General features: G+C 40.7%; 1 protein-coding gene across 24 annotated transcripts in view; it reads left to right on the top strand.

Annotated features, from left to right (window-relative positions):
• BNC2 (basonuclin zinc finger protein 2) overlaps positions 1 to 19,133 on the top strand; it is a 429,325-nt gene that overhangs the window by 189,668 nt on the left and 220,524 nt on the right. Inside the window, exon 1 of one of the 24 annotated variants that reach the window (XM_082401620.1) lies at positions 2 to 471. The exons of the other annotated variants lie outside the window; for them this stretch is intronic. Coding sequence (XP_082257746.1) covers positions 442 to 471 — 30 coding nt within the window. The 5' untranslated portion in view covers positions 2 to 441. Of the gene's footprint in view, position 1; positions 472 to 19,133 lie in introns of those variants that run through there. 24 annotated transcript variants of the gene reach the window in all.

A 19,133-nucleotide genomic window follows, 5' to 3' on the forward strand; every position in this document is an offset into this window, starting at 1 on the left:
CTCTTGATTTATTTTTATGAATGGAGGCTGATGGCTTGTTGTTTCTACTTAATCTCATTTAGAGAATGGATTTAGAACAGGGTCCTTTTAGGATTATGCACAGGGCAATTAGGAATGTGTATCATAAAATCTTAATTGTGATTTCATTTTGCCCTAAACGGTTAGGATGCTTTTTTCCTTCTCTACTGGTCTATGTTGATGTTAAACATTTCCAAATTGACAAATCCGCTATTTGGATATATTACTTTAAAGATTTTTGTCTTATCTTCATAGGAGTGCCACACATCTCCATTTCAACAGTGATTATGATGCCATGGCAGCGTCCCCTGGCTGTTAGCAGAATATGTAGTATTTCTGTGGTTTTGTGAATCAGTAACCACTAAAAGATTTCAGACCCATCACCTATGAATGCTTTGTGCAGAGTTTGCTTCATGAGAGCAAATGTGGCGTAAGACAACCTCAACAGTACGTGTAAGGATACATTTTCACTGTTACACTTGGCTCTGTCCTGGATTATGCAACTTGGATTTTCAGTCACTGTTAAACTATGCAGATATATCTGATGGCGTTTGGGTCTGTTTCCTGGAAGCCTTTCAGGACAATACTTGTGAAACCAGTATTGAAATCAGGGGCTCTGCTGATCAGAGTCAGGCATATGGTGGGACATGATGCCTTCTGGGTTGAAGAGGTCACAAACAGTGGGCCGACTGTTCTTCTCTGCTTGCTTACTTGAGCTTGCTTCTCAGATCTGATAGGAAGCATGTTTCAAAGAGCTGAGAAGGCAATATGGGCTACGTGCCCTTTTTCTAGCTGAGAGTGATGCGTATGACCAGAGTGTGTGAGAAGCTCTGGGGTATAGTCTGGGTCTATGTTGAATAGAAGCCCTGGTGGTAAAAGTAAAGGGCTACAAGTTATACCCTTCAGAATTTTTATGATGAGTATAGCTTCTCCATGGGCCGTCTATTCTATTGGGTGGAAAGATCTAGCCTTCCTGTGCTCTCCTAGTTTCTTTCCCTAAACATTTATCTTTTCCTTTTACTGTGAATTATGTCACTTATCTCTTCCTTCATTTTGATACAGTCAGATACTATGTTATCTTAGGATCTTTGGGAAGCTGACTTAACCTAGGTCCTCCTGCAAACAGATCCTGAGACAGTGCCTTTCATGAAGGTACTTAGTTTGGGTAGATCCCAGAGTAAGAGTGAAGGGCCTGGGGAAACCAGTACAAAGATGAATTACTGAAGTACTACTGTTAATGATGCTCATTCTCGCTTGGGCCTTCAGAGGTACCTCATGAATATGTCTCCGCCCAAAATAAAAGGGGAAAATGTTTACCCGTTTGCTCTCATTCTCGGTTGAGCAGTGTGGCCCTGGGAGCATTAATTCTCCACACTTCTGATTTGTGCCCGTGCGTCCTCCTCCAGGTTGTCACGAATTGTGAGGCACACGGGGCAAACTCAGAGCAAGATGCTAATTAGCTACGACTGGGGGAAGTTGGCTGATGTGGCTAGGACAGGTGGTGAGACGGGAAGGGTGTTTGGTAGCGCAGGGCAGGAACCTGCTCTAGGGACTGATGCCGTGTTTTCAGGGAGGCGCTAAAACCTAGAGCCCTCTGGAGCAGTGTCTGTGCCGAATCCCTCGTTTGTTGTAGCATGCTTCTCAGGTGAGTTCAGGTGCTTTTACCCCCTACTTTGTTGTTAGAAAGGAACGTTGACATTTTCCTAATAATTTCAGCGTACCACTTGAAAAATTCCCCATTAGGACCGGAGTGATCTGGAATAGGTAATGCATTTCCCTATCATGGGCACGGTTCCATCGCTTTAGCCACATGGAAGCACAAACATTTATAGGCCTTATCTCAATTATATACCATATCCTTGATTTTGGAATGGGGGGAAAGTTGTTAACTGTTTAGCTACTCTTACTATTCTTCTGAAAAACAGTTATTTAGCAGAATTCTTCCTCAGGGTGATTTGGCTCTTTCAGGTCTTTAAACGTAGACTCAAATCCTCACCACCTTTTTCCAGATGGAACCGGGAACCCCAATAGGTATAGTTAATGCCTCTATTAAACTGTGATATCTGATAGATTAGTGAAGATTTAGAGAAGAGCGTAAGGAAAAACAAAAAGGTAGTCCTCAGTGAAATGAAAACCGTACGCACGTCTTCAGTACTTAGAGACGGAAGAGACTGTTTCCCAAACCAACTTCTAAGAAGAGCAGCTGAGTTACACAGTTATTATATGTGTTCTTTTATTGTAGTTATGGGTTTTTATTGGAGTCATGGTCCAAAAATGATAAGGCTAACTGTTGTCATGGATCATGCAGAGGGGATGAAACAACATCAAAGTTCCCTACCATCCACCCTAAGCTGCAGTTCAGATCTTTAACACCCTTCTCTTCTCATAAGTGGGTGGACTGATTTTAATAGTTTCTGTGTTGTGTCTGACTTCTTTCCTTCCCGGATGTTCCTGTTTTTTTTTTGTTGTTGTTTTTTCTTTTAAATTAATTAATTAATTTATTTTTGGCTGTGTTGGGTCTTCGTTTCTGTGCGAGGGCTTTCTCTAGTTGTGGCAAGCGGGGGCCACTCTTCATCGTGGTGCGCGGGCCTCTCACTATCGCGGCCTCTCTTGTTGCGGAGCACAGGCTCCAGACGCGCAGGCTCAGTAGTTGTGGCTCACGGGCTTAGTTGCTCCACGGCATGTGGGATCTTCCCAGACCAGGGCTCGAACCCATGTCCCCTGCATTGGCAGGCAGACTCTCAACCACTGCGCCACCAGGGAAGCCCCTGGATGTTCCTGTTTTTAAAGAAATACTTACTGCTTCTAAGATTGATACTTTAAGGATGGTAGAGAAGAACACGTTCTCCATGTGGACAAGTAGATGGAAGGGCACCTTGCAAATGAAATGCATCACACAGGATCTGACATATAGTAATTCCCTCAATAAATTATTATATATTTTCTAAAGGTAATGGACAGGGACAGGAAAAGAGGGAGAGGCAGATTCTAATGTGAATATAATACAGAGCTGTTAGAACATCGTCAATCAATTGGGAGTTTTGTTATCCAGTGAAATGCTCTTCTGATTTGCTCTTTTGCTCCATTTCAGGACAGACAGTACTGTTTCAATCAAGAAAGAATTCAGCGTACTCTGTTAGGACTTTGTTTTGGTCTGAGGGAGTCTAACAGTTGGGTGATTTGAGGTTAAGATACCTTAGCACCTTGAGGGCACAGTACAGCCTGAAGGGTGTCATAGAATATACCATCTAGAGGATAAGGAGTTTTAGATGCTAAGGAAAATGATTTCCCTTTGTGGGCTCTTCAGGAACACTTTTCTATCTTGTGGTTGGTCGCTTTCAATGTATGGCAATTGCTTTCCATTATGATCCCAAGCTCCAATCAATAGGTACAATATTATGCAACTTATAGTTACATTATAACCAAAATATGTCAAATGTGGTTTCTGAGTGGCTAATTTACAGTAAGTCTTTCTCAGTCCCTAAAGTGGATGTTATGACTAATTTGAACTCCCAGGGACAGAGGCATTTTTGTTATATGAAAAGTGTGTGTGATGGGGGCGTGGGGTGCAGGGTGTAGAGATAGGAGGAGCAGTAAACCAGTGTGTCAGCTTATTCACATACAGATTGATCTCTCGGCATCTCCTTTGCATCCTCATGGGTTGTTGTGAGTTATCTGCTCACCCTGGGAGAGATGTGCTCTGAATTCTAATAATTTGAAATCTGCGAATCTATTAAAACCATATTTGTAGTGCTAAAAAAAAAATTGATATTCACCGGGCAGTTTGCCCAACAAGAGAAAGTCAAAGAGATTATACACTTATCCTAAGTAACAGCAGCCACCCTGCCAATTCCTCCTTTGAAAGAATACAGCAGACCCCAATTATACATCTACGGGTAAGGGGAGACAAGAAAAGAACTCAATATATCAAAATCAGAAAGTAAATTCCACGATAATGGTTACAATAATGTTTCAAGATGTGATTTCAGCGTGGGTCTAGTCATGAACTAATCATAGCTTAGATGGGTTTAAAATTGTTTAAAGCACATCCTGAGGTTGTTAAATATGTTTACTCCTCTCCCTTGAAATTAGAATATTCACTCATATAACAATAGACCCCAAGATCACACGGGGCAAGGACAGCCACCTCATTGTTTGACAAAGAAAGCGAGGCCCGAGTGTCATGGTGACATACTGTGGTCAAAACGTGGTCTTCTTATTTCCCATCTAAAGGTCTTTTCATCAGGGACTGAATTAACATATTTACCACCTACGGTATACCAGGGGCTGGTGATACAAAGATGCATAAGCCGGTGTTTCTGAGGGAGCTCTGCTACATGCAGTGGGTGGTAAGCTAATCTGTTCAGAGTTGTACTTTGATCTTCCCAAGGATAGGTTTTGTCCTGTTGATCTTTAGGGTCTCAGTATCAACCATCATGCCTGGCACTTAGTAGGAAGGTACCTAATCATTGCTTGATGGATGGATGAATGAATGAATGAGTGAAGGTGATAATTGCTGATCATTGTGCCATGGAGTCACAGAGGGCAGGCAAACCCAGGAAGAATTCACACAGGAGAGAAGGTTTTAGTCAAGTTTTTGAATAGTGTTTTTCTACAGCAAAGAGAGTGGAGAATCAGCAAGCTCAGCTGAAGGACACTCTCCTTTAGAGTACGAACCAAGCTGTATTCATCTTTGTACGCTCTGGAGTCCAGCAGAGTGGCTGGCACTTAGTGGATTCTCAGAAAATACCCTGTGTGGGTTTCTCCCTATATAAACTTGAAGTGCACCTTTCTTTACTTTCTGTATTAAGAATTTGGTAAATGTTTTGGTTTTAAAATATTTCTTGTTTGATTATATCTAAATAATATGTATGCTAGAGTAAATGAAATGTTACCAAAAGAATAACTCTCTCCTTCGATTTAATTATGTCAATAAAAGTTGAAAGGACTATTTGCTCAGATAATCCTCACTTTACGGTAATTGGGAATCGACTTTCTTTCTTGGGCTGTTGAAGGCGACTACTTCAAATGACTACACTAGGCATGACGTAGAGTCCCACTGTTCATTTTCAGTTAACCACGTTGTTGATCATCTTGTCCAGTAACAGTACTTCAGTTGTTTGCACCGCCTATCTCAGTTGAGTAGAGCATGGAGTCAACAAGAGCCTGATTATGGATTTTATTCTTGTATGGGCTGGTTAGATTTGCAAAGTGAAAAACCTCTTGAATAAACATAGCACTCCAAATGTTGGTTAGCTGTTAAATAAATGGGTGCTGTTCTTAAAAAGGAGGACTTGGCTAAAGAAGGTAGATCATCACATCTCATTACCATTCTTGGATGAACAACCAAAGCATGTATTCTGGTGACAGTGGTTTCATAACATTAACGTGTGTGTGTGTGTGTGTGTGTGTGTGTGTGTGTGTGTGTGTGTGTGTGAGAGAGAGAGAGAGAGAGAGAGAGAGGGAGGGAGAAAGAGAGAGAGAGGGAAATGTGTTTCTCTCTGAAATTAGTATTTACCTCTTTAATGGAAATAGGAAACCCACAATGTTCATTGTTGGCTTAAATCTTTTTTCAGATTAAAATACCACCCTAATACGAGTTCATAAATATTTGAATTTGTTTGTAAATTTTAAAGCACTGTGTACTCGAGCAGGAAAAAAATTAAAGGAAAAATAATGTCAAGCAAGTAAAGTGTCCAGGTTGAGTAATACTGATTACATTAAAGTGAAATAGCTACCGCTTCCTCAAAACATCAGACTTTTTAAAAGGATATATCACCTCAAACATGTGTGAATCTTATTTTGAATAGATTAATGTTGATTATATTTTATACCAACAGCAAAACAGATAAACTTGCTGTTTAGATATCTCATTTGAACTGAGAAAACATATCAGTTCAGCTGGATGTGTGTTGAAGTTTTAGCTACAGAATCATCCAACGAGCCTGAGTAATGAAAGCTGACCTATGGTTTCTTTTTTTTTTTTTTTTTTTTACTTAATTTATTTTTTCTTTTTGGCTGCGTTGGGTCTCCATTGCTGCGTGCGGGCTTTCTCTAGTTGCCGCGAGCGGGGGCTACTCTTCATTGCCGTGCGGTGGCTTCTCTTGTTGCGGAGCTCAGGCTCTAGGCGGGCAGGCTCAGTAGTTGTGGTGCTCGGGCTTAGTTACTCTGCAGCGTGTGGGATCCTCTCGGACCAGGGCTCAAACCCGTGTTCCCTGCATTGGCAGGTGGATTCTCAACCACTGCGCCACCAGGGAAGCCCTGACCTATGGTTTCTTGAAAGATGTTTTTACTTAATTGCCAAGATAGCTTAGATGTTGTTTAGTGCCTTGTCAGTTGCCCTGTAGTATTCAGATAATTGAAAGTATTGGTCAGTAATCTCCTTGTGCATGTTTTTAAGCTGCTGTTTCTTTTTCTTAATGAAGCATATTAAATATCTTTAACATCACCTGCCTATTTTATTGGAGTCACACTTTCGAGAAAAACAAAACACCTACATAGAGTTACAGGAGACAGCTTTTGCAACGGAGATGACAGAGATCAGTGGAATGCCAAAATTACCGGAGTGAAGAAAACAGAATTGAAGATGAGACCAAAAACAGAGAGACAGAAAAGCCCTCTGGCAAAATATAGCTCTGGAGGAAAATATGTTAGAAGGTAGAACTTCATAGAAAAAAATGTATTTTATGGGAAAAATACACTAAAAACCACATGACCTCCTAGTTACTGAAATAGAAATTCAGATTTTATATACAAAGTAAACTACTCAAAAGAATTGTCAAAGAAGTCATTATTAAAATTACTGTTTTGTTTTTTACAGATACAGATATTCCTTGAAATACCCCAAAAGAAAAAACCAACAAATTAATACATTTTCAAATAAAATGTTAAAAATAATAAAGGAACTATATTTAATTAACCTTAGAATTCCTTATTGTAGATATTACTAGAACACTAATCATGGTAGTATGTATCTTTTAATTAGTGATGATTCCTAGGGAGAGTTAAACAGGTAGGAAGTATATGTTTATAGATTTGGGGGGTCTTGTTATTCTTTTAAGCAAATGTTTAATTATAGAGGAAAGAAAATTTGAAAATAATATCCACCTTAAACTTTAAAAAAGAAGTTAGAGGACACAGTAGCAGGGTAGAAATAGGTCTTTGGTCGTCATGCTTTGGAATGCAAATAAGATCATATTTGCGAATGATCCTAATCTGAGTGGGCTCAGATTTATGGTGTTTGATGGCCTGTTTTAAGAAGTAGTTAATTTTGTTCCAGTTAGAAAGTTAACTGGCAATATTAGTTTTCATATCTCCAAATTAGTCTTAGTTATAAATTCATGATGCTAGTCAAATGTTAAATACACTTTTGTGCTTTGTGCTTGGTTGCATAAGATAGTTTCAAACAGTAAAGTAAGATGATTAGGACTGCTCAACCTAAAAGACGGCACGGGTCTAGTGTGGAATGGTTTCTATGGTGTCTAAGGCACCACCCTCGTTTACAAAGAAGCTCTTAGATTTAGAGTAGCCTGGATATCCATTGCATTAAACATAATACTTCACTGGTAATACATAAAACATTCCAGTGTACACATTTCATGTTGACATGTTTACAGAAAAGTCTCTGAATTGTAATCATTAGTCAAATATAAGATTCGCACAGGTGTGTGTATTAGCCAGTTGCAGGCCAGGGTCCCCATGTACCTCTTGCTCATGACTCAGTTCAGGTGTTTCTTCTTTTTTAAGAGTTCCCTCTCCGCCTTGTCCACCTAGTCTAGGTTTCGTGCCCTCTTGATCAGGAGCTTCCTGGGAATCCCTCTATCCCTGTTCCTACCATACCATCTGTTCCCATCACACCATATTATAATTGCTTTCTTAGTTATTCTCACCTCCATTTAGGCTGCTTTGATTTGTGGCCGTGTCTCATTCGTGCTGGTACCTCCAGCACCCAGTACAGTGTCTGGCACACAGGTGTCCAGTGCTGAGTAGGTACTTGAATGCATGCATAATTGAATGAATGGGAGGAAGGAAGAACTAGACAAAATACATCGTGTGATGGAAATATCACCTTAGGTTTGTAGAGTGTTTTTCACTTATCTTCCGCTACATTTGGAGAAGTAGGCACGGAGCTATGATGCTATTTAATTTACAGAAGAAGAAAAGGCAAATGATTTGACCAGAGTCAACAGATGTGTCAGACACAGCCCCCGACTACCTGCTTTAGATTGTGTTTGTTCACTCTGTATTGCTGATTCTTTATCATAGTAACGAGGTTAATGTTAATGAGGCTGCCTGAGGCCAGGTTGAAAGTGGGGAGAGTTTACCCCCAGAGCAATATAGCATGCTCAGCCAAAGATATCCACCACGTTCCCCTTACTTGCCCCTTTTTTTCCTAAATGCTGTTACTGCACCTACTATTATTTTTCTGTCATTGTTCATGAATCTGTGATTGATGAGCACCTGGAAACCATGCCCAACACCAGACCAGATTAGGACAAGGGCAATTTTCCTGAAATTTTACCAAATAGAATTTCTGAAGGTGAGTTGCTTACTACAAAGCCAAATTCCCTTTGGTGCCCCAAATCAGTCCCAGCCTAAAGGATAGAGGCCCTGAACAGAAACCTGATGTGACTTTTTGAGTCAGGGCCACCATTTGGTGCAGTTGTAGTGGAATGTTACTGGACAAAGAAGTTTTGACCCCATGAAGTTGTGGTTGAGAGGGGTGGTGAGGATTCTGGGCTTTCTGGGCAAAGGGCAGCCATTGGGGAAGAATTAGCATGTTCATATGTGACAACATGGGCAAGTAGCAGCCAAGGAAGGGCGTGGGACCCTGGAAGTGTAGGAGGTCGGTGACATGGAGCACTCCCATTGAGTCCAGTGATGAAATGAGCCCTGCCTTCCCAAGTCCAGAGTTGGTCCTTTTCTTGTCATGATATTTCCCTTTTCACTGAGAAACAGGAAGAAGGAAGGCCTGCTAATTAGAGACATAAGATAGAGGGAGTTGAGGACCACTGGAGGGTTAGTTTGCATAGCAGATCTCTAAAGAGAAGGGCTAGTTAGTTGGGTTAGATCTTTCTTTGAGCAGGGATTACCTCCTTCCCTGTTTGGGGTCATACACTTAATATAGCAGGACTGTATAGCTAGTTTCTAGACTTTATGTTAAACAGTATGTTTACGCAAATAGGAAATTGCTTATTAAGGCAAAGACTTTTGGAAAATCTGTTTTCATAAGTGTCCCCTTTCATATTTTTTTCTTAACTAAGTAAGAAAGTAATATTCACACCTCACACTTTAAATTTTGTTCTGTGTCTTAGATATCCCAGCAGGTATGTTTGAATTGAGGGTATAGGGGTATGACCTCTCTCTGAGGTTTTTGAAGTGCTGTTTTGCAGTTTTTTCTGTGTGATGTCAGAGGACAGAGCTAGAACCTGAGTGTAGTTTACAGAAAGACACAATTTTAGAGCAAATGTTCTAAGAACTAGAATAATGACACCAAGATTATCCCATATCAGAGATCATCTAGTTAGGCCTCTATAGTCATGGTGTGACCCAGAGTTACACAGCTGGAATAAATAACCCAGTTGGTAAATGAGACTGAACCTATGTTGATGTTAGTAAAAATACAGTGGGCGGCCTGCAGATCACGAGGATTGTTCTGGGTTAGGGGAGCTGATTAGTGATGTTGTTGATGGAATCACCACATTTTATAGTGAAACAGATTAGATGATCAGACAATGTGTAACCGGAATAGACTGTGACCGCCTTGAGGACAGACGGTAAGCTTTCCTCTTGATGTCCCTTCTGTTGGGGGTGCTGACTGGGATTTAAAGGGCCTACAGGTATTTGTTTAATGTTTGAGTAAAAACCATTGACTCAGTAGCCTTATTTAAGAGCAGTGTTTCTAGGGCAGGAACTAGTGGAATGTTCTCCCTGATTTTATGCCTCAGTGTTCATTCCTTTTTCTGTTTTAAGTTGGATATTTTCTTTCTTGTGATGAGTTAAAATCTGGCCGATTATCTCTGGCTCTGCCCCTTGGGCTTGATGTTTCTACCAAAGTAGACTCCTAGAATTTAAAGAAAATATTGGAAATGTGGTCTGATTAGCGTCGAATAGAATGGGATCTTGCCGTGTTGTATGCTTTGTAGGTTTGTTGTGTTTACTTTTTTGAGCCATATGTTCTAAAATGTTTTAAAAATGTGGCATCATAATATCTACCATTTAGAGGACCAGAATATGTATTTCAAGTACACAAAATAAACTCATAAAGTAATATGTCAATGTTTCCCAGCCCCCGAAGGAGAAATATTAGGAGTTTAATGGGTTGAATAGAAATTTCCTTTTGCCTGGTTAACTAAATTGCTATCACCTTGTAAGCCCCTAAATCCCAATCTGTTTTTCTAAGGCAACATGTTTGCAGCTGTTTCAAATAACTGGTGGTTTGCAGACGATTGTTAGTGTGGTTTTCTATACACTCAAAACCTAGGCCCTGCTCTTTGAGGCTAATGAGTTGGCTAAGGGGTTGAGTTAAATAATTTCGTGTTGTTTTATTCATTAAATAGTTTGGCTAAAAGAAAAAAAAAAATCTCTGCTAATATTTAATTCTGTAGTAGGCATTTACAAAATAATTTTATTCTCATGTGCATTTATAGATATTTGAAACATTTTGAGAAATTTATTTTATTTTATTTTAATTCAGGGAATTCTGTCACAACAAATCACTTATACCGGGTTGCCCAAAAAGCTTGTTGAGGTTTTTCCGTGACATCTTATGGGATGTCATTGGGATGTCTTATGGGATGAATTGGGACACTGGGATTTACATGTATACACTACTATATATAAAATAGATAACTAATGAGAACCTACTGTATAGCACAGGGACCTCTACTCAATGCTCTATGGTGACATAAATGGGAAGGAAATCTAAAAAAGAGTGGATATATGTATTTGTATAACTGATTCACTTTGCTGTACAACAGAAACTAACACAACATTGTAAAGAAACTATACTCCAATAAAAATTAATTAAAAAACAAGACAAATAAGAAAATGAGATTAGTATAAGTTCAAGCCCACTTCAGTAGGAGTCTCCAAAACAATAGAAATATATGGTGATTGTAAGGAACGGACTGACTGAGTGGGGAAGAAAGTGATAACACTAAACCTTAAAGTGCTCTGAAACTGTGAGGCAAAGGGCTCTAGAGTCTTATGTAATATGGACCCACACTTATTCTTCACCTCTGGGGGTCTAACATGGAGCTCTGTAGTTTACTAATCACTTTCCCATGGACTACCAAAGTTGGCCTCCAAATAAACTTGTGATTTAGGCGGAGCAGGTAGTACCTGCTATTTCATAAATGAGGAAACTAGTTTAGAGAGGTTATGTGGTTTACCCAAGTAAACTCACAGAGCTAGCAAGGTCTCACTTTGTTAGGCCTGAAACCCAGGGTTTCTCATTAAAAGTTGAGCCTATTGTCCATTGCATCACACAGGAAGGAAGTGAAGACTCACCACCCCTTTCCTTCTCTCTAGAAATGGAGAAAAGAAGTCCTACGTTGTCATCTCAGTTTTACCATGTGACCCTGGGCAGGTTCATTACTTGTCTTGAGCCTCAGTTTCTTTACCTTTAAAATGAGAACAATGGTATTTGCATTTTATAGTATTTAGTATTAAATGAGATCAGGCATCACTCTGGCTGGCACCTTCTATGGGCACTCAGTTTTGGTTTTTTTTTTTTTTTTCCTTTTCCTTTTTTTCTTATCCAAAGATTGGCTTTATTTGTGCAGGCAGATTACAGCTCCTCCTAATGGATACCTTCAGTAGCCCTTGTTCTGCTAAGTGGTGGGAGGTACACACACTAATACAAAGCGCTGGGTAGTATATTGTGCTGTGTAACTAGGAACTAGGGGGAGTGCAGATAAGAAAGCAATAATGCTTTCCTACAGGGTAAGGTTAGAAAAGGATGTGAGTTAAGCTGGTCCTTGATGGTTAAATGATGTGGAGTTTTCAGAAGGTGCAAGGCATTGAAGGCAGGGGAAGGAAGCATCATGTGCTGAGTGCTAAGTGCATAGTACATTTGGGGAACAGCTAATCAGGGTGTCCCTGGTGTGGCTGACACTTCCTGGGAGAGGAGATGATAGATTTATACAATGATCTGCGGGGAATAATTTGGCTATATTCATTTAACATATTATTTGAGCATATAATTTGTTTCAGTCACCGATTTGGTTGCTGGGGTACAATGGTGAATGTGACAAAGTTCTTTTCTCTTGGAGATTATATTCTAGTGAGAAGACAGATAACAGTAAACAAAATAGATATGGGGTATAATAAGGGCTATGAAAAAAAACAGAGCAGGGCAAGGGGATGGAGAGTGAGGGTGGGGAGGGGCTGCTAGTTTAGATGGGATGATCAGAAAAGGTAGCTCTGAGGAGATGACATTTCAGTAGAGACCTGAGTAAAATTAGAAAGTGAGCCCTGCCAGATCAAGGGGAAGAACATTCCAGCAGAGGGAACAGCAATGACAAAGACCCTGATGCAAGAACAAACTAGGTAATCTTGAGAAGCAGCGTGGTTGTCAGTGAAATTCAATTTAAAGGATCCTGAAATTTCAGAAGGGCATGAGGAAAAGGATGGCCTTTTTACGTGGAAGTACAGTGGTATCTGACTTAATACTGTTGTTAGGGCCCTCTGTATTATATAGTGTTTGTGTGTGTGTGTCTGTATGTGCATGCATGTGTGTGTCCCCTCTTCCATCAATCTACCACTTACCCATTCACCCATCCATGTATCTATCCAACCAACTATTTAGCCAGTATTTGTTGAGTACTTTCTATGACCCAGGTACCATTCTGTGCCCTAGCTCTCAGTTGAACTCATGCTTAAGTTTAATCACATTATAAAAAACACACTGTTGTTATAATCAATGGCTTATGTAGTGGCCTCATATGTTTTTCTGAATCTTGTTGATAATTTTAAGACACTGTAAACTGTTACCTTATTATCCTCTGCCCGACAGGTCAAGAGGCCATGTGTACTTGAGGTATTGCCAGCATCTTATAGGGAAAAGAGGTGAAAAAAGAGTGGCAAAAAAAGAGTGCCCACCACATCTAGGTAAAGAGAACACTGATGCTGGATATTTGAGAGTTCGATCGTCTGTTCTGGGCTACTTAGTGAATCATCTGTGTGGCAAAATGCAGTCTTTCCCTAAGAGACAGACCAAGTTGTTTATTGATGCTGGAGAGGAAAAGGGTTGGGCACATACTTGCAAGACCTCTGATCTTTCCCAGAATTTGGAAGGATAAGGGAATTGCTAAGAATTTGAGATTGGAACCGTTCCCTCTAATTGTGGCTTTGGCCATTTGAAAGAAAAAAAAAAAAGGAATCCAGAAGGTGATATGCTGAACAATATGAGAGCTATTCACGGTAAAAACAAGCATTTAGACAAGCGTTCGGCTGAGTTAATGTGTGCTTTAGTTTCAGGCAGTATAAACTGAGGTGGCCTTGTTTCACAGTGGCATTTAGGAAAATTAACTAAAATATACCAGCTGCTCAACATTTTGTTTTGTTTTCTTTCCTCTTCTTTATCCTCCCCACTGCCCTTTTCTTTATAGCTGGTTTTCCTTCTTTCCAACTTGGAAATTATTGCAAAAACATTTAGTAACACTCATACTTAAAATTTTGTCAATTCTAGATAGACTATTTAACAATGAAAATTTCCACTCATTCTATGGATATAACTGGTTTGGAGAATTTCTAGCTTGCTGGACAGTTGGCATTGTAATGCAGACATGCTCGCCTCCCCCTCAAATTAGTGCCTCCTTTCCCCCTTGGGTGATCTGGATGCCATTTCCTCTCTTGTCCCAGGGACCCAGGATGTCATTGAACCTCTGTCTTTCCTACTTAGGAGGTTACTTTCTTTTTTCTTTAAACAATTTTTAAAAATATTTATTTATTTACTTATTTATTTGGCTGCGCTGGGTCTTAGTTGTGGCACGTGGGATCTTCGTTGCAGTGTGCGGGATCTTTAGTTGCGGCATGCGGGATCTAGTTCCCGGACCAGGGATTGATCCCGGGGCCCACTGCATTGGGAGTGTGGAGTCCTAACTGCTGGACCACCAGAGAAGTACCTGAGGTTAATTTCTTTTAAAATAAATTACTGCATATATTAAACATGCTAATTTTGGAAAATAAGAGATTAGAAAAAGCACAATCATGAACATCTATAACCCCAGCCACTCTAAGATAAACATACCTACGTATCTAGCATGCCCTCCACAATATTAGACTTAGGTGATGATATTAGGTAGGGTATCATTGAGACAGATTGGTGTCCTTATATGTGTGGAGTATTATAAACATGATCATCAGCCTTGTATCCTCTTCAGGGGCTGGAAATTATCCCATCATAAAGATGAAATGATTCTCCTATAGTTTATTTCCAATTCTTTCCTATTACGAAGGTAAAATCAGCCTCTTTGTGGTCCAGGCTCATTCCCTTCAGCCTTTGATGGTCAGGTCACACCTTTCTCTGTTTCCATTCAGAACTCAGCCTCTTCCTGCCTTAGCCTGGTAGGAACTACCATCGAACCATCGAACTGCTGTTCCTGCCCTTCCCCACAGCAGGAGCTCTGGAGAGTTGAGCTCTCATCTGATGCTTCCTGTAGAAGTGATTCTCTTTTTTCACGTATTTCTCTGTGACATTTGATGCTTTGTACACTGTTGCTCCTCCTTGAAGTGTTTGGATTTTCTGGCTGTTCATCCTTCCAATTCTATTCTTACTTTTCTGACTCCTTGTTTTCTACGTGCATCTTTTGTGTTCTTTGAAATGTAAGTCTTTCCCCGTTTTCTCCTACACACTTTGGGCAGTTGCACTCATTCCTATTGCCTGAAATTCCTGCTGATTTACTGACAACTACCCAACTATTTCTCCATCCTAGACTTCTCTGTGGAGCTCCATGTTTGGAAGTTCAGCTCTCTTGGACCCTCCACTTCAAAACTCAGCCAGTCAGAACCTAAATTTTTCAGTTTCTACTCTTGCCCTCTTCTAGCCAGCCTCTGCAATATGTTAAATGACATCACATCTGTCTAATATCCTACCTGGGCCGGAAATAAGGGAAGTCACCCTAGAGCCTTCCCTCTCCCATGCTCCTTCCCCAAATCCAACAGCAACTAACTCTGTGGTTTCCCTCCTCATTTCTCTGCAGTCCCAGTGCTTCTGATTTCCTAAAGACTCATTATTTTTTGCTTTCAAACTCCACTTTCAACTTTCTCTTGGCTGTCCCTCCTGTCATTACCAGAGTAATCTAACATGCAGATCTGAACCTTGTCACTTCCCAACTCCCAAATCCTGTAGTCAGCTCCCCTGGTGTGTTAGATGAGGTATGAATTCTTTGGTGTGATCTGGCCCATTTTAATCTCTTGTCCTTTCCTCTAACCACTTTTCTTATCTACCACTGTTAGGGATGCGTTGGGTTCTCCCAATCCTCCACTGTGTTCTTTTCTCTTGCTGTTCTTCTTTAGATAGTTAGGTATTCTCTTCCTCTGTGTTTCCTGAACACCCTATACTGAGATTTCTCAACCCTGGAATGATGGGCGTTTTGTGTCAACTAATTATTTGTTGTGGGGTATCATGTTGTGCCTTGTACGATATTTAGCGGAATCTTTGGCCTCTACCCATTAGATAGCTACCAGCGACAACCTCTCTCTCCTCTGTCCCTTGCCTCAGTTTGACAGCCAAAAACTATCTTCAGATATTGCCAAGTATTTCCTGAGTGGCAAAACCTCCACTGGCTAAGAACATGGCCCTCTTTGTACCTTTTCTGAAGTACTTAAAATAATGTCTTGTGATTATGTCTTTATTTGTTTATCTTCTTTGCCGTCAAAGGTCAGAGCCAAGTGCACCTCGAATCTCAGTGTTGAGGCTGGGGTGGCCCCTAGTCAGCATTTGTTCATTTGCTGAGTGTATGTCAGGATGGGCCACTCATTGCTGTTCCCAGAGAAATGAGAAAGGACAGGCAGCAATGCAGAGAATTTTGCTTTTGCAAGAGATTTTCACGGTTTTAATTGATAATTTATGGTGCTTTGTATGGTAATGAGTGAATTCCCAGTAATATTCTGTAGGTACAAGAGGGAAGTTGTGCAATATCTTTTGCTTGAGTTTCTTTAAAAAGGGACATGATTTTCTTTTTAAGGCTGATTCATTCATTTCATTAATTTGTCTATCATGGTTGAACATCTGCTTTATGTCAGGGATGTTGTTTATTCCTGGATGAAATAGTCCTACCCTTTTAGGGTCTTTTAGGCTTTTCAGATAGATATTCACAGAATAATTTTAACACAGTGAGATGAAAATAAGTCAGGGCAGCAAGGGTTTCCAAGATAGTGAGCCTAGACTGACTCTCCAGGCAGGTGGACCTTGTGGGTGTGTGGAGGATAAAGGGGATGTTTATGCGACATTCCCAGTAATCTTAATAAGTTGAAATTTTGTAGGATTGAGCACTACCCCCTCCCCCCTTTAAAAAATTTGATTCAACTCCATTACGGCGAATTTGGAGAACTAGCGTCTAAGACAACAGTGGCTGAAAATTGACATGGTCATCAGCATTTTATATTTCCTTTATGCTGTCTTAATGATTCTCCCCCCTCCCCCCCACCATTTTTTCCCTTCTTTACCTGAATTCCTGTAGTGTGAAGCATAATGTGGCAGGTATTCTGATCTCATGGCCTACTCTGTCTGCAGAGGTGTATGTGAGTGAGACCCCTTTTAATCATTCGTATAATGATTGGTGGCTCCCTGTTGTTAAACCACAGTTATTGATCCATCATCGCTGAAGTACATGGTTGAAGGAACTGGTGCTGTCAGGCATTGATTGACTAGGAAGGAAGAGTAGAGCTATTCTAACTCACTTTTATTTTCATCAGCAACAGTTACAGTAGAGACTTGTGCAAGACCTTCATGATGGAACATCACTTTTCCTGCATTAAGAGGTGTCTGATGTGACTGAAATTGCCAAGATAACTCAAAATGCTGCATTTAAAATATTTAGAACAGAAGAAACTGTCCAAAACCTTCTTATCTGACTAGGCTAATGGTTCACACTCTGGAAAATAAATGGGGGGGGGGGGATAAGAAAGAACAGATCTAGTATAAAATAGTTCTTAAGCAATTTAAAGAACATATAATAATATATTAAAATTTTGACATATTTCACACAAACGGTGCAGTCAGACAAAACAAGCATGTTTTTGTGTAAGTAAAATCATTTTCATGGCTGTTCAAATAATTAACTTCAAGCCATAATTAATAGCTGGTTCTTGGTACAGTTGTTACATCTTGGGCAGTTTCAGGAGGATTGGGAGCCTCTGTGTGCAAATATTTTAGATAAGAATGCAAACTGATGATATTAAAGGTACTTAACTGAGAGTGCCTCTCTTTGATTTAGTACAACTTACGTATATTTTAAAATCTGAGATGATCATAATTTGCTTTAGTGAACTCTTTAATAAAGCTCCTGTTATGCCTTGAATTCTAGTTAGAACAAAGAAGAACAAGAGCAACCAAAATAAATGAGGGGAGGGAGGGGGCAGAAGGGAGATGGGGTGCATGAAAAGACTGAAACCAAAAGAGGACAAAGCTGCCGTTTCTAGTGACATTTTATCCGTGTCTCAGAGCCTGTGCGTTTGTCCCTCTCTCTGAATATTTTAGTTTTGTTATAATTACAGTATCTTGCCTGCACTTTGTCCCTCTGATCCTTTTTTAAAGCCTGGATCAGTCTGTGCAGACTGCGCTCGTAGGTGTGATTTATTGAGTGACAAGTAGCTGTAGGGTAGAACACCAGCCTCTGTACCTGAGTAAAGTATTAGACATCACAGAGCCGGGCCAGGCAGGAGGGGGCCTCGGGAGGGAGTGAGGGAGGCGAAAAGCAAAGAGCAGTAACACAGCAGCTCCTGGATACAGATCAGACAAGAGGTTCTGCCACAAATCACCTAGAAACATGTCAGACGCTGCATGTTTGTTGTTTTACACTGAGGGCACAGCCGTAGTCCAAAAGTATTGATTCTTTCCTTTGTACAGAGACAGAGACTGTCAGCCGTAGCAGGCTGACCTTGGTATGGCGCAGACAACTATTCCCCACCCTGCCGACCAGATGAACCCCACAGGAAAAGCCCGGGCGAGATATGCCAATGTCCACTTCACAGGCTGCCCCGGCGCCTTCTGTTTCCCAAACACTTTCCCCCTCCCCGGGCCCCCAGAGTGCTCTTTGTGACAGAAAATTGGAGGCAGGGTTCTTGGAGTTTGCGACTGTGTGTGTGTGTGTGTGTGTGTGTGTGTGTAGATGCACAAAAAGAAGCCCTTTTTATTTTATTTAACTGTGAGATAACCCGAAGGGTGTCTGGCCAAGGATGTCTGTGCTCGTGCATTTTGTGTTTGAGGAGGCAAGAGAAGATAGTTTATTTTGTTCGTACATAGCAAAGGCGAAATCTCTGTGTGTGGGCACTTAAATACGTTCTGATTTTTTTTTTCGAGGGGGCCAGGTAGAGTTTTCTCCGTTTTCTCTATTCCAAAAGCCCTGGTGACAGGTGAGATGTGGGGAAAAGGGATCAACTCTCACCCTTAATTCATGTGTGATTATTTGAAAAGTTGTTTCATAGTAAAACTGCACAGATCCATTTACTCTGTGAACCCACCGTTCTCTTTCTAGTCTTGAACTCTGTGGTAGTCTTCTATCATTCTGCAGCATTTAATAAATTCCATTTGTTAGGAAAGCCAAGGAAGTTTTAGCTGCAACAACTGGTTTGAAATAAATGTAGAATTCATATTTGTTTGGGCTGAACGTAGACGCAAACATATAGCTTCCGGCATTTGAAATGAAGAGTTCAAGACTTGAACCTATAAGCCGTTAGCAAGAAGGGACTGCAGAGGGCCTTTCCTCTGAGCACAGCCGGGCGAGCTGACTCCAGTGCCCAGGAGGGCTTGCCTGTAGTGAGAGGGAAGGTGTTTGGAGTCACTCCTTGCCGAAGCGGAGTGTTTGATTTGTGACTAACAATAATAACAGGGAGGACGCCTTCCTCCCTTTCACTTTTAGGAATGGTGTCGCATGAAGGATCCCTGT

Source organism: Balaenoptera borealis (genome assembly GCF_965194805.1).
Source record: "Balaenoptera borealis genome assembly, chromosome: 8".
Lineage (NCBI taxonomy): Eukaryota > Metazoa > Chordata > Mammalia > Artiodactyla > Balaenopteridae > Balaenoptera > Balaenoptera borealis.